This window comes from Lagenorhynchus albirostris, chromosome 10 (genome assembly GCF_949774975.1).
Source record: "Lagenorhynchus albirostris chromosome 10, mLagAlb1.1, whole genome shotgun sequence".
NCBI lineage: Eukaryota > Metazoa > Chordata > Mammalia > Artiodactyla > Delphinidae > Lagenorhynchus > Lagenorhynchus albirostris.
In genome coordinates this window covers 52,698,169-52,725,620 of record NC_083104.1, presented here as the reverse complement: position 1 = coordinate 52,725,620, position 27,452 = coordinate 52,698,169, and the positions used below count along the sequence as shown (strand labels likewise).

General features: G+C 43.8%; 1 protein-coding gene and 1 pseudogene across 3 annotated transcripts in view; one reads left to right on the top strand and one right to left on the bottom strand.

Annotated features, from left to right (window-relative positions):
* Positions 1 to 27,452, bottom strand: part of OSBPL10 (oxysterol binding protein like 10) — a 322,389-nt gene that overhangs the window by 70,917 nt on the left and 224,020 nt on the right. For all 3 annotated transcript variants that reach the window (XM_060162471.1, XM_060162469.1, XM_060162470.1), the window contains exon 5: positions 12,555 to 12,765. In XM_060162471.1, the coding sequence (XP_060018454.1) occupies positions 12,555 to 12,765 (211 nt within the window). The remainder of the gene's footprint in view (positions 1 to 12,554; positions 12,766 to 27,452) is intronic.
* On the top strand, positions 3,511 to 3,967 carry LOC132527190 (large ribosomal subunit protein uL23-like; annotated as a pseudogene).

Genomic DNA, 27,452 nt, shown 5'->3' with positions numbered 1-27,452 from the left:
TTTTTTGATTTCCTCTTTGATTTCCTCAGTGATCTCTTGGTTATTTAATAACGTATTGTTTAGCCTCCATGTGTTTGTGTTTTTTACATTTTTTCCCTTGTAATTGATTTCTAATCTCATAGCACTGTTGTCAGAAAAGATGCTTGATATGATTTCAATTTTCTTAAATTTACTGAGGCTTGATTTGTGACCCAAGATATGAGCTATCCTGGAGAATGTTCTGTGCGCACTTAAGAAGAAAGTGTAATCTGCTGTTTTTGGATGGAATGTCCTATAAATATCAATTAAATCTATCTGGTCTATTGTGTCATTTAAAGCTTCTGTTTCCTTATTAATTTTCTGTTTGGCTGATCTGTCCATTGGTGTAAATGAGGTGTTAAAGTCCCCCACTATGATTGTGTTACTGTCGATTTCCTCTTTTACAGCTGTTAGCAGTTGCCTTATGTATTGAAGTGCTCCTATGTTGGGTGCATATATATTTATAATTGTTATATTTTCTTCTTGGATTGATCCCTTGATCATCATGTAGTGTCCTTCCTTGTCTCTTGTAACATTCTTTATTTTAAAGTCTATTTTATCTGATATGAGTATTGCTACTCCAGCTTTCTTTTGATTTCTATTTGCAAGGAATATCTTTTTCCATCCCCTCACTTTCAGTCTGCACGTGTCCCTAGGTCTGAAGTGGGTCTCTTGTAGATGGCACATATATGGGTCTTGTTTTTGTATCCACTCAGCAAGCCTGTGTCTTTTGGTTGGAGCATTTAATCCAGTCACATTTAAGGTAATTATCAATATGTGTGTTCCTATTACCATTTTCTTAATTGTTTTGGGTTTGTTTTCATAGGGCCTTTTCTTCCCTTGTGTTTCCCACTTAGAGAAGTTCCTTTAGCATTTGTTGTAGAGCTGGTTTGGTGGTGCTGAATTCTCTTAGCTTTCGCTTGTCTGTAAAACTTCTGATTTCTCCATCGAATCTGAATGAGATCCTTGCTGGGTAGAGTAATCTTGGTTGTAGCTTCTTCCCTTTCAGCACTTTAAGTATTTTCTCTTGCTGCTTTCAATAATTTTTCTTTGTCTTTAATTTTTGCCAATTTGATTACTATGTGTCTCGGTGTGTTTCTCCTTGGGTTTATCCTGTATGGGACTCTCTGCACTTCCTGTACTTTGGTGGCTATTTCCTTTCCCATGTTAGAGAAGTTTTTGACTATAATCTCTTCAAATATTTTCTCGGGTCCTTTCTCTCTCTCTTCTCCTTCTGGGACCCCTATAATGCGAATGTTATTGTGTTTAATGTTGTCGCAGATGTCTCTTAGGCTGTCTTCATTTCTTTTCATTCTTTTTTCCTTATTCTGTTCCGTGGCAGTGAATTCCACCATTCTGTCTTCCAGGTCACTTATCCGTTCTTCCGCCTCAGTTATTCTGCTATTGATTCCTTCTAGTGTAGTTTTCATTTCAGTTATTGTATTGTTCATCTCTGTTTGTTTGTTCTTTAATTCTTCTAGATCTTTGTGAAACATTTCTTGCATCTTCTCGATCTTTGCCTCCATTCTTTTTCCAAGGTCCTGGATCATCTTCACTATCATTATTCTGAATTCTTTTTCTGGAAGGTTGCCTATCTCCACTTCATTTAGTTATTTTTCTGGGGTTTTATCTTGTTGCTTCATCTGGTACGTAGCCCTCTGCCTTTTCATCTTGTCTATCTTTCTGTGAATGTGGTTTTTGTATCACAGGCTACAGGATTGTAGTTCTTCTTGCTTCTGCTGTCTGCCCTCTGGTGGATGAGGCTATCTAAGAGGCTTGTGCCAGTTTCCTGATGGGAGGGACTGGTGGTGGGTAGAGCTGAGTGTTGCTCTGGTGGACAGAGCTCAGTAAAACTTTAATCCTCTTGTCTGCTGATAGGTGGGGTGGGTCCCCTCCCTGTTGGTTGTTTGGCCTGAGGTGACCCAACACTGGAGCCTACCTGGGCTCTTTGGTGGGGCTAATGGTGGACTCTGGGAGGGCTCTCGCCAAGGAGTACTTCCCAGAACTTCTGCTGCCAGTGTCCTTGTCTTCATGGTGAGACAGAGCCACCCCCCCGCCTCTGCAGGAGACCCTCCAACACTAACAGGTAGGCCTGGTTCAACCTCTATGGGGTTACTGCTCCTTCCCCTGGGTCCCGATACATACACTACTTTGTGTGTGCCCTCCAAGAGTGGAGTCTCTGTTTCCCCAAGTCCTGTCGAAGTTCTGCAATCAAATCCTGCTAGCCTTCAAAGTCTGATTCTCTGGGAATTCCTCTTCTCATTGCCAGACCCCCTGGTTCAGAAGCCTGACATGGGGCTCAGAACCTTCTATCCAGTGGGTGGACTTCTATGGTATAAGTGTTCTCCAGTTTGTGAGTCACCCACCCAGCAGTTATGGGATTTGATTTTATTGTGATTGCGCCCCTCCTACCGTCTCTTTGTGGCTTCTCTTTTGTCTTTGGATGTGGGGTATCTTTTTTGGTGAGTTCCAGTGTCTTCCTGTCGATGACTGTTCAGCAGTTAGTTGTGATTCCAGTGTTCTCGCAAGAGGGAGTGAGAGCACATCCTTCTACTCCACCATCTTGAACCAATCCAAATTTTTTTAATTTGTATTTTTACCACAACTTTTTTTTTAACGGCAAAAAGGCATCCATATATCAGTCCTTGATGTCATTTTTAAAAAGTTAGAAACTCACAACACTAAAATCAAAGGCTGAAGGATGAGCTAAGGACAGGCTTATGAAGAATCCCCATAAATAATAAGGTGGATGGGGTTGGACTAAGAAAACCAACCCAGGGTTCCAAGACCCAGAATCTTCCCTAAGAAAGGTGGAAAGATACTTCTTACCTGTCCTGTTGACCAACTCCTCCTCAGAGACCTGAAGTTGGATTCATATCTTAAATACTGGGCAGCTGTCTCATAAATACAGGGGTACTACTTTCTTTTCATTTTATTTTATTATGCAAGTAGTAAATGTCCTCTAGAATAATTAGGAAAACTTAAAAAAGCACTAAGGGAAAAAATGAAATCTGCTCTCCTAGGCAATCAGGACAATGTTCCATCATTACTCCCATACCTTAACTCTGTCCCTCCCTCCCCTCCACACCACCATCATTCAGAGATGATAACCAGGAGACAGACAACAGGGCAGGAAGTAGAGTCTGGCCTGCTTGTGATACACAGCATCCTGAGACAAAGACCAGGACAGGAAGGGTGGGGGTAGCAATGCACGCTGGTTAATGCAGTTTTCTGTACATTCTATGGAGTCAGAGCATCAAAGAACCAGTGAGGGAGGACAGGAGAGAAGACCGCCTCAGACCAGTCCAGCTGCTCTAACCACCAGCCACTGGTTTGGGAGTCTGGAGAGAGCTGCCTCATGTGAGGATAAAGGAGGAAAATTCTAATACAGAGTGAATGAAAACGAGTGTATAAATCAATCACTTCCAGCCTCAAGACCAGTAGTGAGCACGCCCACACCCTCATTTTCTTTCCTTCTCTCAGCCCCTGCCCCTCCCAAAGCCGAAGCCAAAGCAAAGGCTTTGAAGGCCAAGAAAGCAGTGCTGAAAGGCGTCCACGGCCACACAAAAAAAGAAGATCCGGATGTCACCCACCTTCCAACGGCCCAAAACACTACAGCTCAGGAGGCAGCCCAAATATCCCAGGAAGGGCACCCCTAGGAGACGCAAGCTTGACCACTATGCCATCATCAAGTTCCCCCTCACCACCAAGTCAGCCATGAAGAAAACAGAAGACAACGACACACTGGTGTTCACTGTGGATGCCAAGGCCAACAAGCGCCAGATTAAATAGGCTGTGAAGAAGCTCTATGACACTGACGTGGCTAAGGTGAACACCCTCATCAGGCCTGATGGAGAGAAGAAGGCATATGTTCGACTGGCTCCTGACTATGATGCTTTGGATGTTGCCAACAAAACTGGGATCATCTAAACTGAGTCCAGCTGGCTAATTTTAAATGTAAAAGTTTTCACTAGTTAAAAAAAAAAAAAAAAGGACCATATAGTGCTTGGGAAAAGAAACAGTTATCCTCAGAAGGATACTCAGAAGGCTTATAGGAACAATATATCTCTGAAATTTCTAACATAAGGTGTCAGAGAAAACATCAGGAGAGGTGTATCCTTGCAACAATACAAAATAAAGTAGCCGCTATGAAACGAGAACAGAGAGCCAGAAGAAGAAAACAGACTGAGGTGAAGAAGGAGATAGAGGCAGAAAGGAATTATTATAAGGAAACAAAGTCAACATTAGCAGAATTAAGGTTAATACCGAAACGAGGAAAAAGTAGAATCTACCATGTAGAAAGTCGAGTAAGTAGTGTGTCAAGAAGATGAAGTTCTACCAGTGAGCAGCTGCAAAGGGCACAAGACCAGCAATGAGACAGAACATAAGACAGAAGATACACAACAGAGACCCTAAAGTAAAGAGATCAGATCAGTGGGACAGAAACAATAAACAGTGACAGAAGTAAAGAAACACAGCCCGAGCGGAAGAGAGGGCTTTGGGTTCTGCTGAGAACAGCCCACCTCAGTCCAGCAAAACCAATGGGAAAAGACTCACATCTAGACACAGCTTGGCGATATTTTCTTAGGCTTTTTCTCACTGAAATTTCAAACACATACAAAACTAGAGTAGTATAATGACTGCCTGGCTCATGAAGTTGGCAACATTTTTTAATTAAAAAAAAATCATGAGAAAAAATTTTCCAAGCATTTAGGCAGAAAAGTTAGACCTGCCCTAAAGGAAAAAAGAAATCAAGCTAGTCTTGGGTTTTGCTGCAACACTAAACACCAGAAGGTGAGTAGATGAAGAGAATAATGCAAATAAAAGTCTACAGATTTGAAGGTGGGTGCGCGCTGGGGGGGATGATGCTTATCTTCAGACAAATTATCTTTCCTCTGCCAAAAAGAGTCAGCATTTATTGAGCTCTTGCTAGGTGCCAAGGACTACCATATAAAATTTACATGCGTGAACTCATCTAATCCTAATGACGACCCATGGGTAGGTCCTATTGTTATGTCCACTTGACACGTAAAGAAACAAAAAGGCACAAGAGCTGGTAAGTGTCAGGGTACAAGGGAGATGAAAACCCAGGCCACCTGGCTCCAGAGCCCAGACTCTTAAACTCTGCACTGTATGCCTTCTGAGCAGCGCTGCAGAGACTCAGAAAATATTCTACCTTCTGGGAGAAAAAAACGACTTGAGGACATATCCCAATACATGAAGAAAAGAAGCAGAATTAAGAACTCAAGACTGGAGAAGCTGTATAAAAGGACTGGCAGTGAGCAATGAACCCAGCTGAACACAGAGCTGAGCAAGGATGGGACTCAGGGGAAGTAAAAAGACACTTGCCCAGGGGTAAGATTTAAAGAGGTGCCAAAACACTCAGTAGTCAAGATAAATGACATGTTCACGCAATATTTTTTAAATCAAAATTAATGCCAAAACAAAAAATGTCTTAAAGGACTCAGTCTCACCTGCCTCACACTATCTAATCCTGTTTTTATTTAAGGTTTTGATATTTTGTTCATCCTGGATTTTTTGCAATAATTTTGGTTTAAAAATATTGCACTAAAATAGCATTTACCTTAATTACTTTGGCACCCTTAAATGTGTGCTCACGGTGGGTGCCTCACTTCATTTCATCCTGTCCCAGTCCTAGAACTGAATTTAAATACTTCTTTTTGTTTGTTTCTTTGTTTGTTTGTTTGTTTTGCGGTACACGGGCCTCTCACTGTTGTGGCCTCTCCCGTTGCAGAGCACAGGCTCCGGACACGCAGGCCCAGCGGCCATGGCTCACAGGCCCAGCCACTCCGCGGCATGTGGGATCTTCCCGGACCGGGGCACGAACCCGTGTCCCCTGCATCGGCAGGCGGACTCTCAACCACTGTGCCACCAGGGAAGCCCCTAAATACTTTTTTATAAACGTGATTACACAACTATGAAGTTAAAATTCTTTTAAAGAGATTTAATCATTATCACACATTATTAAGTATTCAATTAATATTTAAATACTAATAACAATAGCCCCCATATTATATTACCAAAAATTGGGAAGTCTATCTGAGAAACAAAGAAGTTAAAGTATTCTAAGTCTTCAGCACTAAAGGAGAGAGTGAAGACACAGTGTCATTCTTGATTTTGATGATTAGAAAAACACAAGTTAAAGAATGCTTATGAACAATGCATTGTAACTACTACTAGACTTTATGTACATATTTTTTCCCAAAACACTAAAGAAAAGGGAATACAATCTGTGTAGCAAAATAAGAGGAAACAAGAAAAGCAGCATAGAAACATGAAAACAAGAAGCATAACAGAGGGACTTCCCTGGTGGCGCAGTGGTTAAGAATCTGCCTGCCAATGCAGGGGACACGTGTTCGAGCCCTGGCCCGGGAAGATCCCACATGCCGCAGAGCAACTAAGCCCGCGAGCCACAACTGCTGAAGCCTGCACACCTAGAGCCCGGGCTCCACAACAAGAGAAGCCACCACAATGATAACTGCACGCACCACAATGAAGAGTAACCCCCATTCACCGCAAGTAGAGAAAGACCCAACGCAGCCACAAATAAATAAATAAATTTATTTAAAAAAAAAAAAAGTGTAACAGAGACCAACAGAAAAACAACCACCAGTGTAAGGGAAAAAATAAATGGACTGTGTTATTCTTTTGAAAGATAGATTCTCAAGATTGTGTCATAAAACAAAATGCAAGTCTAAACCATATTTCATTAATCGGAAGACACAGCAATTTTCACATTTTGACGACTCTGAAGTTGGAGTTCATCTTACACTCAGTGGCGTGTCATAGTTTAATTGGCAGCTTTTTCTTAGTGGCACAAAGGCTAATGGTGTGTGTTACTGTTGATGTGTTTGACAGATGAGAAAATATGCCTCACTTATAGAAAGTGACTCAGAAGATCACAAACACACCAGCAAGTACAAATGCAAAGAAGACTGGGATCAAATATTACCATGTGGCTGCTGACTGGTGGTCAATCAGGTAACTGCATGTTAATTACCTTCCACTTTCTGGTCCACCTTAACCTTTGTGAGCAGGAGACCATCAAAGATGATCCAACAGAAGAGAGGAGGAAGACAAAGGATCGGATGTCCACCAAATGGCAAACCCAGTCCTTAAACCAGGCTTTGACACACGCCTGCATCTCCTCACACAACATGCCTAAGTAGACAGAAGAATGCCAGGAAGAAGGAAAAAAAGGGTTTCTGGTTCTTTGAACCAACCAGAAGCAGAAAGAAAGCTACAGAAGATTTAACTGTGGGCTTTAAGGTTTGACCGTGGAACTGTCTTCCTCTGTCCTTAGCCTCGGTTTATACCCTGCTTGAGTGCTGGGAGCTGCAGTGCCCGTGCCAGGGCTGTGACACCTCTGCTCAGAGGCCAGTGACAGGTGAAGGTCCCTGGAAGGTCCCCTGCCTCTTCCTGTAACACAGTGAATCCACGCCTCCCAGGTTCAATCAACCTGAGAGGGGTTTTCCCAAATGGAATAAGACTGACATTTACAAACGTGGGAAAAACATAGGCATATTTATGATGAAAAGCTGGGATGTTAGGATCTAACTGCTTTCTTTACGGAGGAGCTGCCACTCAAAAAATCTGTTTATACAGTTGTAAAAAAATACTACCATCTGAAATAGTCTGCAATGCTAGCTTTTCCATTTTCTCCATATGCTGTTTACTGAAGGAATCGTCACATTTCTATCTTGGCTTTTAATCACAAAATAAGGGAAGGTGACTTATGTGGGACTCATTTTCACCAGAAGCAGCAGGTATTGAGAAAGAAGGTATAAGAGACAGGGCAAAGCAAAGAGAATCTCTGAGTGGGGAAAAGAGATGAAGGTTGAGAATCTGAAGCTGTTTCTGGAAAAAAGCGAAGCAGAGCAGAAGGAAGACGGCAACGGGCCAGAAAAGCCAAGAAGAGTACCTATAACAATAGTGTCACCGATTTGACCCTGTTGGCCAAACCCCAAAATAGGAGGAACCAATGCAACTGGCTTATTAACTGACAATCCCCACAAATCTTAAAAGAGAATGAAAAAGTCATTGGAAGGGCAAGTTAAGAAGCACATATTAAATTCCGCTCCGGTTCTCCTCTCTTCAATTACACTTGTTTTGATCTCTGGCCCTGATTTATGTCCAAGGGCATGGGCATCATCCGGCTATTCCCTGAGGCTCTGCCATCCTCGCTCCAGCAGCTCTGACCCCAATGTTCTCTCCCAACGTGCCCTGCACCCACCATTCGTTGGTACTCAGCTCTGACCTCGCACTAGAACGTGCTGGCCTGGTCACAGGTGCCTGCACTGACTTTGAAGCAAGTTCCCCGCATCAAGGGTGCAATTGAGGAACTACCCAAAAGCACAGGCAGCAGACTACTCTGCCCCTAGACCACTTTAAGGTTCCAGAACCCCCCTCAAGCCCAGATTCCCAAGCAGCCCAGCCATCTCTGGAGCAGCCCTGCCTGCCTCTCCACGTAAAATCAGAGGCGCACATCTAGACTCAGGAAACCAGATGCCCACCTGCCCCACCCCGTCAATCAACTGCCTCCATCAAGATGCTGGAGGAGATCTAGTCAACAGGACAGAGGAGAGCTGCACAACACAAGCCTTGGTCACAAAGCCAAGTTACTTTATTAATTTTAGCTATAAACCTCTTCATAAACAGAAGTTAAATGAAGCATTTCAGTCCCGCGTATCTTAGAGGTAACATCAGAGACAGGCCTAGAGCCTGAAATGCATAGGTGGGAGCAGGTGAACGCTCAGGTAATTCTGGACCTTGGTCCAGTTGCTCTGCGTGTTTGAAATGAAATCAGGATCAGGGAGCAACATTTGCAGACAAAGGCTCCAGAGCCGACACATTCCCCAGAAGATGCAATGAGAGGCTACGGAAGATGAAATGCTGCAAGACCACAAATTAATTTTTGATTCTGAAGAGAGGCAGAAGGAAAAAAAATCAGTGCAGGAGTCAGAAAGCATAGAAATTTCAAGAACAATGCCCATGGATACCGGCTGTGCTAGGGGATCTGCATCCCCCGCCCCAGGCCCCTTGAACATCTAGAGGAAACCCCGACAGAGGTTGGCTTTAATGAGATTTTGATTTCCATCAACCCAGCCTGGCACTCCTTGGATATAACCATTATGTTTTTATCAGCGGGAGTCAGTCTGCTACAGCCACTATCAACCTCAAGAGCCCTGAGATTCTAAACAAACACATTTTGTGGTGACACTCCCAGGGTTGTCAGATTCTCTTATTCTGCTAGCTTGAGAGTCTGGAAATCCATTTTAACTGCAGGCAACTGAGATGCTTTGGATGCAGGAAGTGATTCCATTTCTTCCCCCAAATGTGTGGCACAGCTTTATTTATTTATTTTTGCTGCGTTGGGTCTTTGTTGCTGTGCGCGGGCTTTTCTCTAGTTGTGGCTAGCGGGGGCTACTCTTCCTTGTGGTGCACAGGCTTCTCATTGTGGTGGCTTCTCTTGTTGCAGAGCACTGGCTCTAGGCACGCGGGCTTCAGTAGTTGTGGCACACGGGCTCAGTAGTTGTGGCTTGCGGGCTCTAGAGTGCAGGCTCAGTAGTTGTGGCACACAGGCTTAGTCGCTCCATGGCATGTGGGATCTTCCCGGACCAGGGATTGAACCCGTGTCCCCTGCATTGGCAGGCGGATTCTTAACCAATGCATGTAGCACAGATTTAAAAGACACATGCAGAATGTTTTAAAACCTAAGGGGTTGTGTTATATGGAATGTAACTTTGGAAGGGTTAAGAAGACAAAGAAACAAAATAACTCTTATGATGCTTCATGCTCTATTCTCCAATCTTCAGCCAAGTTCTTTGGTAAAAATGGCTAAAAACACACAGAGATCAGCTCGGTGCTTTGTGACCACCTAGAGGGGTGGGATAGGGAGGGTGAGAGGGAGACGCAAGAGGGAGGAGATATGGGGATATATGTATACGTATAGCTGATTCACTTTGTTATAAAGCAGAAACTAACACACCATTGTAAAGCAGTTATACTCTAATAAAGATGTTAAAAAAAAAAATGGCTAAAAGGAAGGGAGGATGGACAAACGGGGCCAGGCCAGGGGTGGGACAGTGAAGAGCTGCAGAAGGCAGCATGGTTGGTGGCATAGTGTCGGCGACACTGCTCGGTCTCCCCCTCCTCCCACCCCAATAGTCCTCATTTCCACCTGTCATCACATCTGAAATTCCACCGCGAGCTTTGTCCCTCCAGGCCCTTAAAAACCCCAGAGACACAATGAAAATCAGGAACAAAAATTAGAAATTTGCTAGAAAGCCACCCTGAAGAAAAATGTAAAGGATGAATTTTAGGAATAAGAAAATGGGTCAAGCTTCTATCCACTCATTCTCGGAATGAGCCTGTTCCAGAGGCTGGACATACAATCTGGTGTGAGAGGGATCCTAGGAATCTTGAGAAGCATCCGGTCTAACACTGATTTGTGCCCAAGCCCCGACGCACTCACCGAGGCTCCATCCAGATCAGGAAAAGTCAGGGAGACTCAGCATCAGAGTCCCACTTTTCAAGTAGAGAAGGAAGAAGGAAGGAGAAAAGCAGATTGGGTGCCTTCACTCTGTGCCTCGACACACATGCCCCTCCCAGCCTGTATCCTGTACCTGAATGTTTTTCCTTTTGTTACAGAGGACATTGATGGAGCCATCAGCAAAATTTAGTAAGGTCTGCAGATTAGGAAGAGGATTGTATTCATGTTAATTTACGGAGTTTGACCACTGCGCTGTTATTACATAGGAGAGTGTCCTTTTTTTTTTTCTTTCTTTTAATGAAATTTACACTGAGGTATATAAGAGTAAAGATATATACCAAGTCTGCAACTTACTCTTAAGTGGTTAGAATATTATAATAGGCTTCTATATACAGACAGAAGATAATGAAGCAAATGTCAGAAAATGTTGGCATTCAGAGTATTTGGGGATATGAGGATTTTTCATACTATGCTTGTTACTTTTCTAGACGTCTCAAATTATTTCCAAAAAAAAGTAAAGAAAAAGAAGATAGATCTGCCCTGAGAAAATTATGATGTGAGCAGGACAGTGTCCCTGGCCCCAGTTTGGGGAACCCAGAGTCCGCTGGGTGTTCCATTCTGGACTGAACAAAGGACCCCAGGCACCTGCCACAGTGGGAAGAGCCCACCTCTGGACGTGGCTCTGCCGTAGCTGGGTGGCCTCGGGCAGGTCATTTAACCCCTCTGAGCCTCAGCAACTCACCCACGTGATGGGCATAATATCTACTTGGTGAAGATTTCAGAAAATGTGTAGCAAAAGCCAAATGCTGACAGAATCAGCGCTTAGTACGTGATGGTGGGTATTACAGAAAGAAACCCGAATTACCCTTATACGGTTTACTGTAGGAAACCAACATCCCGCTTTTAACCTTGGTGAAAGAGGAAGGCAAAGGCGGCTTGTGGGAAGCGTGAAATACAGACTATCTGTCATAACCCAGCTATACTTTCCATCACCTGAACTGCCTCATTTCTCATTAATTAATTGAACACTGGGCAACAAAGCTCCATGAGGCTTCAATTCGTCTCTTATTTCTAATACTTTACAATTCTATATGACATGACCAATCTCAAGCCATTTTCACCTTTATCATTTAATTTAATCTTCCCTAATATCTTTCTATGTGCTTATCGATTAAACACTTCAAAAGGATTGGAGCATCTTAAGGGGGGTTATTATTATATCTAACTTCTTGATAAAGAACTGGAAATGCTTCTGCTATGTATTCCAGAGAAATTCTCATACCGGGCCCTGAGGGGACAGGAAAGGGATGGGGGAGCGGGTGTCCAGAGAGCAGGAGGTAAGGCGGGTGTCCATCAGGAGAAGGTGTGGAGCCAAGTGTCGGGGGACGCACTCCACAGGCACAGTTAGAAATAGTGGACTAGGGCTTCCCTGGTGGCGCAGTGGTTGAGAGTCCGCCTGTCGATGCAGGGGACGCGGGTCCGTGCCCCGGTCCGGGAAGATCCCATGTGTCCGTGCCCCGGTCCGGGAAGATCCCACATGCCGCGGAGCGGCTGGGCGCGTGAGCCATGGCCGCTGAGCCTGCGCATCCGGAGCCTGTGCTCCGCAACGGGAGAGGCCACAGCAGTGAGAGGCCCGCGTACCGCAAAAAAAAAAAAAAAAAAAAAAAAAAAAATAGTGGACTAGAGGCTGCATAGCAATGAGTCTTGCAAACACAACACTGAGTGCAAAATTCACAAACGCAGTGCAACGGAGAACAGGGTGCCAGCACGTCTCAAAGTAGTTTCAGAGTATTCATGGAAACACGTTAAATTGTGCATAGGATGGCAATTGCTAACGGGTAAAACAGAAATAAAAATATAGCCCAAGCGAGGTGGGGAAGGAAGAAGGGGTAAATGGAGAAGCGCTTGGATAAAAGGCGAGATGGATGGATTTAAAGGCGGAAGGCGGTGGCAGACAGACACACGCATGCGTACATCGGAGAGCGCGCACTTGCAGCCCCGGGCGGGCCCCCGGAGGTCTTACCCGACGCCCCGGGCCTGTGGCTGGGCTGACTGGCCTGGTGCAGGCTCTGCTGGAGCAGGCTCAGGCACTCCCCAAGGCAGCTGAGGGTGGCAGCAGAGGTAGCTTTCAGGAGCAGCAGGTCCTGGTCCAAGGCAGTCAGGGGCCCGGACCCCGGCAGAGACTCGATGGCATGCACCAGGTTCTTCTGCTGTCCCTCCACCTGGGTCATCATCTGCGGAACGGGAAGACAGCGAGGAGGTGAGGGTTGAAGTCCTCTCTTCCACAGGCGGGGAGCCAGCGCTTAAACCACAGGAGTGGATGAAAGTGCGGGGGAAGTGGTGAGAGACAGCATCACCACCCAGACTGCCAGCAGCGTGGGAGACAGCTCAGAGGGTGCTCGGCGCACAACCCTCCTGGGATGATGCAGGCCTGGGTGAAATCTACCTGGGTCCATCCACGCAAAGGCACGCCTCTAGAGCTCTGATCACAAGAGGGTTTTAGAACTTTAGAGCTGAAAGGGACCATCGGGGCCAGCCGGGTGTATCGGTTTACAGATCTTTGGAAGGTAATAATAAATATACTAAAAGTATAGAAGTCTTGTGAGCAACTTTAAGGTCCTTGGACCACGGAAGGTTATCTGAGATGGTGGAAGTGTGTGGCTTTGCCTCAGAGCAAGGTTAATTCCATGCTTTCCTTCCAGCTGCAATCCATCCCTAACTCCCTGGCAGTCCTATTCGAAGTTCAAGAAATAGAAGTGACATATGGGGCTGGCATTTGTGGGGGTGAGATCAGACCGAGGCCAGTGCCGACCCACTCTGACCCCAAAATGCTACAAGAGCCCGCGACTTCCTTAACACCGTGTGTAGGGTGACAGGAGGAGGAGAAAAACTGGGAGTTCTAGAGCCAGCCCTGCTCCATGGCTGAAGCTGTGACAAACCAGTAACCCTGTGTTGTGGCCTGGCTTCAGTTCGTAAGCTATAGACAAGCAGTGGCTCCTTGGACAAATGAAGGAGAAAGGAACTCAAGAACTAGAAAAGGACTTCACTGGTGATCTTGTGAAGTTCATGCCCCTCCTGTTTTACAACTTATCTCGCTAAGCAAGATGATGAGCATAAATTGCATGGCAAACAAATAAACAGTCGAGCTGATACATGGAGGAACTAAAGCAGCCTGCCCAAGGTCACAGGGTCACAGGTCAGCATCAGAGGCAGGAACCAACTCCTGTTCTCTGGATTCCGGTCCACTGTTCCTTAAGCATCCCTCACAAAAGCCATCCTTAATTTGAAGCAATCACTCCTGCTTTGTCACTGTCATCCCAGGAGGATCCTTGTTACCATCAAGATGCCACCAGCTGGGAAGAAGCAATACTCTGTAAGGACTGCTGGACTTGGACACAAAACTCATCCCATGCTCTGGCTGATTTTTCTATTTTCTTTCTGCTATTTCCTATCACTCTGTGTAGTCATCTCCTTAAAAAAAAAAAAAAGTCTCCCCCATTGCAATCCTACTTACCAAAATCGGTGCCCTTACTTCAAAAAGATTTTTTAAAATATCAACATTAAACATATTACATGCCCATCCTCTGGCCACGTAAATTATTTTTTGCAGATTACAAAGTTTATAACTAGCCATTCTGGCTCTTAAAACAGTACCTGGGGCATAATAGGTGCTCAATAAGAATTCATTTCTCCTTCAGGTCTTTGCTGAAGAGCTGCCTTCTCAGGAAAGCTTCCTGAACCACATAATTTAAAATCATATGTCCAGCCAAAACCCTGGCACTCCTGTGCTCCTTCCCAACTTACTTTTCTCCATAGCACTTACCATCTTCCAACCCAACTTGTAATTTACTTATTTCTTATGTTCATCTGTACTAGTGTGAAAGCAAGGACCATTCTATCTGTGCTGTTCACTGATGGATCTGTTGAAAGAATGAACGAAATCCCAGGGTCCCATTTTTCTCACTGAGGCGCAAGAGAGTCTGTTTATGATGCAAAGTCTACACAAATCATTATAGTCTATTAGGACAACATGGCTGAAGATTCAGTAAAAATAATACCTCCGTTATCAGTTTAGGTTTGCCAAGAAAATGGTTAAATTTAACACTGAAAAAGATAAAATGTTTTTATACTCTTCGACAGTCAACTCTATGTAGAACTGCTAACATTTAGGGAGAAGTTGATTTCAAGCTACTTGTTGTAGTCAGCATTTCTGTAAATTCCTACCATAAAATCTTGTCTTAAAAAAATGATGTGTTGAAAGGGAAGAAGCAAATATAATGATGGAATGTAAATGTATATTATGTATGTATATGTATAAATGTATATTATGTTCCTGACTACTATGGACGATAACATAATGCTTAAAAAGTGAGTAAAATGAAGCCATTAAATATGGAATATACTCCTTTTTAATCAACGAAAAGGAGAACTGTATTCCAATTATATAGTATAGGATAAGTACTTGTTATTTCACAAGCATAAAATATGATGCAAATCTCAGGTAATAAAAACACAAAAGTGACTTCCAGAATCTTCTACCCTATTACAACAGAGGCAGGTTCCCAGAGATGGAAGGCACGTATCTGCTCTCTAGAAAGCATTCAACAGTGTTTATCAGAGCCTGTTGCCAGCGCCAAGAGGCAGGACAGCCTCCAGTAAAGGACGTCTGAACCGGCAGTGGATGGATTTGACGTTTACAATGACTGCAGAATGGCTGGCGCTGAGTGGGAGGGAGTAGGGGTGCCACATGCCCCACAAGTCACGGCAGAACTTTCCTGCTCAAAATGCCGAGAGCGCTCCCTGAGTGACCCTGTGCTACAGACTTACCAGGGACCAGACACTGGACGGATTTCAGCATCTTTCTTGGTACACTGAGCACTAAAACGAGCTTAGCACAGCGCGTGACACACAGGAGACACCGAGAGTCATTTTCTCCCCTTTCCCATGTGACGCAAAACAGAACTTTAGTCTTTAAACACACAATCAATGCCAACCTTCACTTTCTATTAGCATCATCAGGCTCCAAAAGAAACTGAACGAACCCTGAAAGCAACACAGGACTCCCAGCCTCAGCGCTTGTATATCACGCTTATCACTGCTTTAACTTTTCTCACACTGGGAGGCACTGATGGAGAACCTTCATCAGACTTGGGAAGAACAAGTTTTAGCTGTTTTTTCCATATCTAATTTTAATGAAGGGCACATATGAGAAGATGTCTCAAAGCTGTACATGACAAAAACACCAACAACAAAGTCCCAAAGCAGCTCCCTCTGCCCTGCAAGGTTCCCACACCCTCAACACAAGAGCAAAGCACGGCCAGTGACGGCCACCAGCCTTTGAACTGCTTGAACCACTAATTACGTAAGTTTCAAGTCAGAGCTCTAAACACTTCTTCAGAAGCACAACATCAACCATGTGTGGTGTTTAAAAACCAAAAAAAAAAAAAAAAAGCACGCATTTCATTTCTTGTGGCGTTTGGCTTCTACAATCAGGGGTATCGTCACCTTGTTAACACCGGTGCAAAATGGGACCCCCCCGTGAAATTTCAGAGATCCACCCCCTGGGAATGTCAACTCTGAGGTTGTGAAGTAGTCTAACTTTAGGTCAAATCCAACTTCATAGGGAAAGAAAAAAGGTCCACTTCTCATAGCACAAACAATGGCATGTGCACTGCAAAATCAAAGCTAAGAAAGTCAGTGGCTGCAGATTTTATGGTTTTATTTCACTGAAGCTGAAACCAAAGCTGAAGGCAAAGACCAAAACCCAGTGACATCAGCTCAACAAGATGAGATCCTGCTAAAGAGGGAACTGAGGAGGGGGCAGCAAGGGGGCAGCGGCTACACTCGCTCGCCTTGATGGCCTCAGACCGTTCTGACCTGCAAAGCTTGGTGTAGGTTTTGAGAGGCGCCGGAAAGGTCCAGTCCTGACAGGCTAGACATCAACGAATACCAGCTCCTCACTCATCCGTCCGTCAGTAACCAAGCAGCAGCAGCAGGCTCGGATTTCTTATCCGAATGTCACCAGGGCTGCCGGCCTTGCTTGGCCGAGCCTCCTGGGTTCACAGACTCCCTGGGACCTTCAGTAACTCAATCCCTCTTGCCTGGAAGGAGAACAAACAATTCGATGCCAACTTCAAGGTGGCCTTGGTTTGACATTTCTCCTCAGCCTGGTGGAATTCCAGAGCCCCTTCTAAGTCTCCCGTCTGGGTCAGGGATCACTCCTTGGCTAACTCAGGCTTCAAAGACCTTGGAACCAAAACTAACTAACTAGCTAACTAAAACTAACACTTCTCTTTCTCTCTCTCTCTCTCTCTCTGTCTCTCTCTCTCTGTCTCTCTCTCTCTCTCACACACACACACACACACACACACACACACACAGCTTACTATCTACATTAACACAGATTTACTATTCAACGACCCTCATTGGCATTACTTTAAAATTCCAGACTCCCCACCCCAGAAATGGCTTTGACGGCTCCTTATAGAAGCTTCCTGAAATATCCATCAGCTCTTTAATGGAAGCCATCAACATAACAGTGTGCACCCTAAAATTTGTAAAATGCCTTGTCTCAAAGTCCTTGCCTTGTTTCCACCAATCCTGAGCCATTGTCTCTTGATCCCAATCAAGTCCCTGTATTGTCAACCAAAGTTCTAATTCTGTATCCAGACGCTGCCCTCCTGGCTGGGAGACGCTGCCCCATGGAGGTGGCATTTCCCCCACAGCGTGAACAATAAAGTCCCTTGGCCTTGTCATCAGAGGGTGGTGGTGACATCTGGAGAGGCAACATCCCAACCTCTACAGCCTTTCTCCCTGTTTCTGAGCGTTGGGAACCCAGTTAAGGCCTGGCCTCACCTGAACAATTTCTCCCTCTTCCTGAGTCGCTTCCCTGACTCTCAGCCTGCCTCCTGCACTCCCTGGGCTTTGTCTGTTGTTCCAGCTCTTGGCATAACCGGAATGTTAGCAAGCCAAGAGTTTCCTTGAAGCAGGGTCCCGGGTCCCTTTGCACCGCTCTCCGTGGCCCCAAGCACAACCCCACGGAGGCCAGTCCTAAACATCTCCTGGACTCCCAAATCTCTCTCCAGGCTCATCAGGTGAACAGACAAAGAAAACCCCATCGAGTGGGCAGATCTTCAAATCCACACTACTTGATCGGAGTAAGAGAGTGACAGTGACAATAAGGAACAAAGATGAGCGGGAGGAAACAGGGTCCCTCTCCAGGGGTGAGGCTGCCAGCTACACAGATGAGGTTACAGATAAAGAGGAAGAACAAGGTGACAAAATACAGGAAGAGAATAGAGAAACCAACTATAAACCAAGGGAAACCAAAATTCCACCTTTTAAAGTATCCAACATCAAAACAACCTACTGTCTTCCAGGCAGAGGAGTGAATTAGGACGGAGTTACTGTTGCCTGGGCATATGTAAATTTAACCATCTGAAATACAGGCCTTAATCATCTTGTCATCTTTGTTGAGTTTTTCAAATAAATAGTAACATGGGCAGTTGAATTTTAAATTTAATTTGGAAGCCTAAATTGTAGTGAAAATTTCTTCAGAGATATTGCTCTGAAATTCAACTTTCAATAAAAATTTTAATTGGAAAAAAAAAATGGGAGAAAGAAGGAAAGATCTCCCAAAAATTGACCATTAGATCTTTGATGACCTAACTACATGTGTCCGCAAACTTCTATAAAAGGCCAGGGAGTAAATATTTAAGGCTTGGCAAACCACTGGATCTCTGTGGTCACTGCTCAGCCTGGCCCCTGCAGCTGGAAGGCAGGCAGAGTCCCCGTGTGAGCACTTGGGTGAGGCTGTGCCCACATACAACTAGCATTTGACTCATCTCGGTTTGGATGTCAGATGATTCTCTTTTCTCATTCAATGTGTGATTTTATTGGTTCTTGGAGTGACTGGTGATTTCTGACCATATCCTGGACATTTTGGCTATCGTGTTAGGCGATTCCAGGTCCAATGTGAATTTTTTTAGGAGGCAATCACATGTTTAGGTTGAGCACACAAGCCCTAGCCTACTTTTATGGCCCGTGGTTTCAATGACAATCTAATTTCAGACACTTTGTGGGGCTATTTTGATCTGCTTGGTTTATCTCCTGTCCCGGGGTCTCCATTGGTCCCTGCTGGTCTACCTGAGAGTCCAGACCTTCCACACAGGGGACAGGTGCCTGTTTTGGCAGGATCCCCCTTGCCCTCAGCTCTGGGTGGGGGAGGGGAATCTCAGGCCTGAAGTCATTTTTATGCCTTTGGGCAGAAAAGTTTGCTTTCCTTTCAAAGGTATGTAAGTGCATACATGTTATTTCCACTTCCAAGTTGAAGGCTGCTTCCTAAGCAGATCTAACTAGCCAGATGGAAGAGTGTCAAGCACCAGTCACTCATTCTTTTGGTTACAGAATTTATTCTCTCTTTTAGAAAACTGACAGAAGAGAAGCATTCATCATTTCTACATTTTTACCTACTTTCTGGATTTATACCCACTTTGCTGGACCTCAGGGGGTACGACTGAGGCTGACTGTTACCAGATGACTTATGCGCTGACTCCAGATCTCTCTGTCCACCCCCACCACTGGGAGGCAGGACAGGCTACTGGCATTTTTAGTTCAACATTCTGACACGTGGCCTTTATCATGTGAGACTAGGGGAATAGAAATGAAAGAACAGAGTGGTTGAAAGGCCAATCCAGAGATGAAGGACATCCATCCTGGTCCCTCCATAGTTTCAATATGAGAACGTGAGTGTTACCAAGAAGTCTCAGTGCTATTTTTACAGCAGCCCATGCCATCCAAGGCAAAAGGCAAAGGCAAAATTCTGAACTGCACATGCACATACTCAGAAACACTTTCTGAAGATATGGGGATGGGTCCGCACATTTCTTAAAAATGGATTCTTTTCTGTCTTACCTTCACCTTTGGCTTTTCTACAATCATTTCCTCACCACCCTCAGTAATAACTCCACATTGCTCACATATGAAATGCACATTTTATCTTTACCAACTCCCAAAAGACAAACCCATACTGAAATGTTCAAGAACTATGAGATCATAAACAGAAAAACAAACAACCCAATCAAAAAATGGGCAGAAGACTTAAATAAACATCCCTCCAAAGAAGAAATACAAAGGGCCAATAGGCACATGAAAAGATGCTCAACATCGCTAATTATTAGAGAAATGCAAATCAAAACTACAGTGAGGTACCACACCTCACACCAGTCAGAATGGCCATCGTCAAAAAGTCTACAAATAATAGATGCTGGAGAGGGTGTGGAGAAAAGGGAATTCCCTACACTGTTGGTGGGAATGTAAGCTGGTGCAGCCACTGTGGAAAACAGTATGGAGGTTTCTCAGAAAACTAATAATAGAGCTACCATATGATCCATCAATCCCACTCCTGGGCCTATATCCAGACACAAATCTAATTCACAAAGATACATGCACCCTATGTTCATAGCAGCACTATTCACAAAAGCCAAGACATGGAAGCAACCTAAATGTCCACTGACAGAGGAATGGATAAAGAAGATGTGGTACATGCATACAATTGAATACTACTCAGCCATGAAAAAGAACAAAATAATGCCATTTGCAGCAACATGGATGTAACTAGAGATTATCATAATAAGTGAAGTAAGTCAGAAAGACAAATACCATATGATATCACTTATATGTGGAATCTAAAATATGTCACAAATGAACCTATCTACAAACAGAAACAGACTCACAGACAGACAACAGACTTGCGGTTGCTGGGGGGTGGGGAGGCAGGAGAGGGATGGAGTGGGAGTTTGGGGTTAGTAGATGCAAATTATTATATACAGGATGGACAAACAACAAGGTCCTACTGTATAGCACAGGGAACTATATTCAATATCCTGAGATAAACCATAATAAGAAAGAATATAAAAAAGAATGTGTATGTGTGTGTGTGTGTGTATATATATATATATATATATAAAAAACTGAGTCACCTTACTGTACAGCAGAAATTAACATAACACTGTAAATCAACTATACGTCAAAAAAGAAAAAAGAACTATGAGATCATAGCATTCATGGGCAAAGGAATCTATGGCTGTCAAGTCTGTCTCCTTCATTTTGCAAGCAGGAAATCTGGGTTCAGAGAAGCCAGGAGTCCGTGCTGAGGTCACACACAGCTTCACCTGTAGTGGCAGCCCTCACTCTCCTCCTACACTCTCCTCCTACAGTGGGGTGGCTCCACTCCGAGGCACGATCTGATATACTTCCTCCTCTTTCCTTCTCTTATTCGGGAAGCACAATACCCTTTCTGCCTCAGAAGACAACTACGGTGATGGTGACGTTCCTTCCACTGTCCCTCACCCCACCTTTTCTCACCACCTGGAAACAACTTGTTTTTGTTATTCTGATTACAAAAGGCTGACTCACACCATCAATCACCATCCCAACAAAATCAGAAAGTAAATACAGTTCTAAAAAAGGAAGTAAAAATTACCTGAAATCCTAATTCTTAGAGATAAGCCCTAACATTCTGGTATTACTCTGACTCTTCCAATTTATACAAACACACACATACACACACACACACACACACACACACACACACACACACACACACACACACGTACACACACACACAGTATTATTTTATTTAACAGGATATCCCTTATATATAATTGTATAACCTTTACCACTTGAAATGCATCATCTCTTATAGATGGGAGTTACCTCAAAATACTCCAGTGGTGTTGGTGGGGGATAGTGTGAAATGACACTGGCTTTGGGGATGCTGAAGCTGTTGGTGGTGACATGGAGGTTTAATATTATCTTCTCTAATGTTTTTACGTTTGAAATTTTTCAAAATAATGAGTTTTTTTTTAATAGGGGGGAAATACATCATTCTGGGTTGAATTGTGTCCCTCCAAAATTCATATGTTGACATCCCACACCCTCAGTACCTTAAATGTGACCTAACTTGGAGACAGGACTTTTTTTTTTTTTGTAGAGGGAAATATAGCCTTTATTTTATAATAACTTGAAATGAAATATAACCTATAAAAATATTGAATCAGGTGTGTTGTACACCTGAAATTAATATAACATTGTAAATCAACTATACCTCAATAAAAAAAAATTATTAGAAAAATATAGGAGTTTCTTGTAGGATTAAAGATGATGAACAACCAACTCTCAGAAAGGACAAGAACAGGGCTGAGATTTGGGGACTCTCAGTAGCAGAAACCTGAGGATCCCCTCGCTAGGGGCTGCCATGCAGGGTTCCAAACTTGCTACACATGTGCATGACTCCAATCACATTTTTTCAAATTCTCAGGAAAGAAAGTATGATTGGCTGTTACCAAGGAGTTTCAATCCTTGCTGCAGTCAAGGAGAAAGGTTCTTTGCAGAGGTCGTCAGTGTAAAATCAGGTCATTAGGGTGGCCCTAATCCAATATGACTGGTGTCCTTAGAAAACGAGGAAATTAGGACCCAGACACGCACAGAGGGCAGATGAGAGAAGCCGTGGGAGAAGACTGATTTATAAGCCAAGGAGAGAGACCTGGAACAGACTCTCACAGTCCTCAGAAGGCACCACCCTGCCAATGCCTGGACTGAGGGCTTCTAGCATCCATCACTGGGAGACAAAGTACCAGTCGGTGGTACTTTGATACCGCAGCCCCAGAAAGTTAACACACACATCACAGACATCTTTCCACAGATCTCACTGTAGTGGCTGCATCATGGAAGAGCTTTTCACTCCAAGCAAAGTCAACCCTGGCTCTGGAGCAGAAGCTCCTTGCTTGCAGTGTCACCATCACATCTTCTCATGGAATTTCTGCTAAAGGAAAACTGAGGTGGAGAACGCATTTTCAGAATGAGGTAACAGAAGATGCTGACACAAATGTTAAAAAGTATTATTATGGCTTCCCTGGTGGCGCAGTGGTTGAGAATCCACCTGCCAAGGCAGGGGTTGCAGGTTCGAGCCCTGGTCTGGGAAGATCCCACATGCTATGGAGCAACTAAGCCCGTGCACCAGAACTGCTGAGCCTGCGCTCTGGAGCCAGCGAGCCACAACTGCTGGGCCCACGTGCCACAACTACTGAAGCCCACGTACCGCAAAGAGGAGTGGCCTCCGCTCGCCACAACTAAAGAAAAGCCTGCACAGAGCAATGAAGACCCAAAGCAACCAAAAATAAATAAATAAATTTATTTTTTTTAAAGTATTATTTTTTCACTCCACCTGTCTATACTGGAATGTTAAGTTGGTAATGAGGGGTGCCGGGTACAAAAGGAATGGTCTCTTATCCTGTTCTCAACGAAAACACCATAGGCCAACAGAAGGACTGTGAGTAAAAGGTAAGGAGTCAGGAAATCACCGCCTTGTTTCATCCCTCATCGCTCTGTACCTCTGCCTCCCTCATACAGGCACAGCCCCGGCAGGGTGCTGGATGAGATAAAGGCGCTCACCCTTACCAGCACAAGGCTGGCCTCCCCTGCATGACACCCACGACCCGGGCTTTGGTGGAAGTGCCACCCACTGCTGGTTTTCATTATAAATCTCTCTCTCTCTTTTTTTTTTAAACAAAAACAATACTTATCACGGAAAAAAACACCACACATAGTAAAATAGAAGAAAAAAATACCCATAACATATCCCAAACTAGAGAAATAAGTATTAAAATTTTGGTATACATACAACAGTTTTATGCACAAATATGTACTTTTACTTTTTACGAAAGTGGTTGCACATCATAATATTGCTTTTTTTAAAATTCCATATACCATGTTGAATTGTAACAATACTATTTACGATACTGCAGGTCATTCCAGCACATAAATGGGCCACAATTTATTGCCCAATTCTCTGTCACTGGACCTTACAATGAGGTCTAACTTTCTTCTCTGTGACAAATTACAATTCCATAAACTTCTCTGTAGGTAGATCTCAGCATAAATTTGTAATGATTTCCTTAAAATAAACTCCTAGAAGAGGAGTTGCTGAATTTAAGGGTATTTAACATTAATTTTTAAGCCTTTTGAGAAATACTGCCAGCTCACCATCGAAAAAAAATTGTTATCGATTTGTTTTCCCTCAGCAATGTGTGAGTTGTCCTCTTTCTTATTAGCACTCTCTAAAACTCATCTTTTTTTCATAACCAATTTCACAGACAAAAAAACTCAAAAAATGAAAACCAGTATCTTTTTTTAATTTTAATTCATTGCACATGTCCCTGTATACTATGGGGCTAAAAAAAGGTTAAGAAATTTCCACAACGAGCAGTAAATAAGCCCTAGAGACCTAATGCACAGTATAATGAATATACACAATAATATTGTACTAAAATCATCAACCTTGCTAAGTGACTAGAACTTAATTATTCCAACCACTAAAAAGAAGGGATAATTATGTAATGTGACAGAGGTGCTAAATCTCACTACAATGGCAATCCTATTACCCTGTGTATATGTATCAAATTAACATGCGGTACACCTTAAATTTACAGAATGTTACATGTAAAATATACTTAACAAAAAAGAAGTTTCCATATCCAGTAAAGAAAATTCAAGCAAATAAGACTAAAGGGAGTCCAGAGAGCACGCTTCCTTCATCAGGGTGGAAACAGCCATGTGGATGGGTGGGTAGGTGTAGGGCAAGGGACAAGGGGGCCCCAGCGATGGAAGGAAAGCTACACACAGCCCTGGCTGGGAGGGGAAGGATGACCAGGAGAACCCACTGGATTCAGAAAGCTCATGAAGAAGCCATAGCTCTCTCCTAAAAGGTCCAAGGACAAAGAGACAATGGGAAACAGTGCCCGAGGTGCCCACACCCTTCTCATGCCAGAGGGAGCGTCTACCTGGACCCTGTCCTACTGCCTGCTCTGCCCCCAGGACCCACTGGATAAGGGCAGGACTGTCCACCTTGGCCAAGCTCGCCAAGCAAGGTCCTGTGTCTGATCTGAATCCAGCATCTAAGCTGAAGAGGAAAGCAGAAACTGGCTCTTGGCTTTCCCACATTCCTCCGTCTCAACTTCTCCATCTACTTCCGGTACAGCAGTCACACCAGTCACAGCCATCGACATGAATAATAGAAGCAGGGCCATTTCACGTCCAGACCAAGGGGGAGCCTTACAGTTTACAAAGTGCTACCACACTCATCATCTCTCACTCTCCCAGCTCTGTCCTGCTCCCAAGGCAGGCTGGTCATCGTGATTCTTGTTTTACACGACCCTGGGGCCCAAATCATAATCCGTGCAAGTGGAGATGTGAGGACTGAAGTGCAGTGTCCTGGACCCAAACTTCTCTGCCCCTCTGCCTCACTCCCAGGAGGCACGCAGAACGGCACTGCCCTAGACGATTCGTGATCACAGCACACACGCACGCGCGCGCACGCGCGCGCACACACACACACACACACACACACACACACACACACACACACACACACACAGGGATGCTCACCTGGCAAGGCCTTCCGCCTAAAAGGAATTAAGATGCAATTCACTCTGAACTGAAAGAGAACAAGTTAGACCACAAAGTCTTCCTGGGTAAAATCCCCAGAAAGAAATCTTGATTCATAAACAAAGCCTGAACAACAAAGGGTAAGGATTTGTCCTGCAAATGGTGTGGAAGTTTCACTCAAGTGTTTAAGTATCTCTCAGAAGTCCCCTCATCAGAAACTGTTAAATATACATCATGTATAAAACAAAAACTAAAATGCTGCTTTATTGATCCATGTCAGAAGCCTTCTGGTCGACCTGCCATCTCTCAGCAGATGCTGGCTGGTATATCAGGTTTTTATCTCTTGCAGAATGGAACCTTACAAACCAAAGATCAACGAGTATGAAATTAAACCACTTTCCTGAGTCTGCTTTACCTTTATTCACACTCATATTCCACGTACATGCTTGGCCTATCTCAGAGAACCTCTAAGCTTCTGGAGATGTAATCTCCATTTGGGGAAATTCGAAGGTTGTTCTAAGAATTCCTGGGGAAAAAAAAAAGCCAGTAGACATCTATATCTAACTTCAGGTTAGTAGCACGTTCTTATCTCCCACTGGGCCGTAGCTCTATGTACTAATGCCTGTTACTCTCTTTCAAAACTTATTTGTTGTTTTTAGTTCAAATATCTATGCAAAGCAGCAGACAAGAACATGACAATATTGTTCTCTTTTCCAGCTAAAATTAATTTCACTAGTGCCAATTATTTTCAGGAAAGAAATGCATCTCCAAAGGATACATGAAAGACGGGGACAAAATTGTACAAGAAAGTCACATCTCCAGGCAAATCCTTTACAGCATCTGAGCCTTGGCAAATGAAACTCTGGAGAGACAAATGCATTTATCAGGAATCTGCTTCATTAATTTGAAAGGGAAAATTATGGTAAGGGATAAGCTACCAGTAATTAATATTTATTGTATCCCCACTGGGTAAATGACACTGCAGTCATCATTTTACAGAACAGAGAACACAATTCCTGCACACAAACTGCTTACAATGTAATCCTTGAGGTGCTGAAATACGAGCTAGCGTAGTGATATACAGTGCTTTACAAAAGAGCTAACACCCCTCACAGGTGCCTGCACTGGAAATTGCTTTTGTGTGATGGAAATGAACTGCCCTGGACCCATTCCTACATCTTCTCCACTCTTCCTCATGACTCTGGCATCCACTTTTTAAGGAAGTATAAGAGTGTGTAGTCCATCACCACTATTCACATGAATAAACATGCAATGGGAATTTATTATAATGATTTCCATACATGTCCATCTCCAGGGCCCAGCCTACTGACAGAATCAATCAGTTAATCTACGACCACACACACTGTGAGAAGGGCCCACAGGATCTTAATTCATCAAAAGACTATTCACAGGAGATGCCTGACAAATGCTGGGTGGATGGGTGGATGGGTGGATGGGTGAAGGAGGAAGAAGTAAGAGAGGGCAGTGAAAGGAAGGGGATGGAGGCGGGGGAGAAAAGGTAGAAGGAGAGGGGAGGAGGGGAGACTACTGAGAAAGCAAGGTGGAAAGGAAGGACACAGCTCCAAAGTTTCGGGAAGTGTAGACAAGCTGGCAAGGTCCTCTAGCAAATCCAAGAACTCCCTTCCAATGCCCCTAGTCTGGAGCTGCCACTTCCACTCAAGGAATAAATGATATTTCCTCCTGTAGCCTGTGACCTTTGACCTTCAGCCTTAACTGTTAGTCCTCCCTGGAGGACAGAGGGAATGGGATGTTTTAACTGCACATGAGACATCTCCAGGCACACAACAACCCCACATTTCTTACAGCCTCTAAATTAATCTGTATGTTCCTAGGAAAAACAAAGCCCTACCTGAATGGGCTCTAGGCTCAACCATGGAATATCTGCTTCCTGGTTGTCTTTTTTGTCCTTTTTTGTAGTACAGTTGATTTACAATATTTCAGGTGTACAGCAAAGTGATTCAGTTATACATACATATATATTCTATTTCAGGTTCTTTTCCATTATAGGTCATTACAAGCTACTGAACATAGTTCCCTGTGCTATACAGTAGGTCTTTGTTGTTTATCTATTTTATATATAGTAGTATATAAAATGGTGTATCTGTTAATTCCAAATCCCTAATTTATCCTTCCCCCCACCTTTCCCCTTTGGCAATCATAATTTGTTTTCTACGTCTGTGAGTCTATTTCTGTTTTGTAAATAAGTTCACTTGTATCACTTTTTTAGATTTCACATATAAGTGATATCATATGGTATTTGTCTTTCTCTGTCTGACTTCCTTCAGTTAGTATGATAATCTCTAGGTCCATTCATGTTGCTGCAAATGACATTATTTCATCCTTTTTTATGGCTAAGTAATATTCCATTGTATATATATGTATCACATCTTCTTTATCCATTCATCTGTTAATGGACATTTAGCTTGCTTCCATGTCCTGGCTATAGTGAATAATG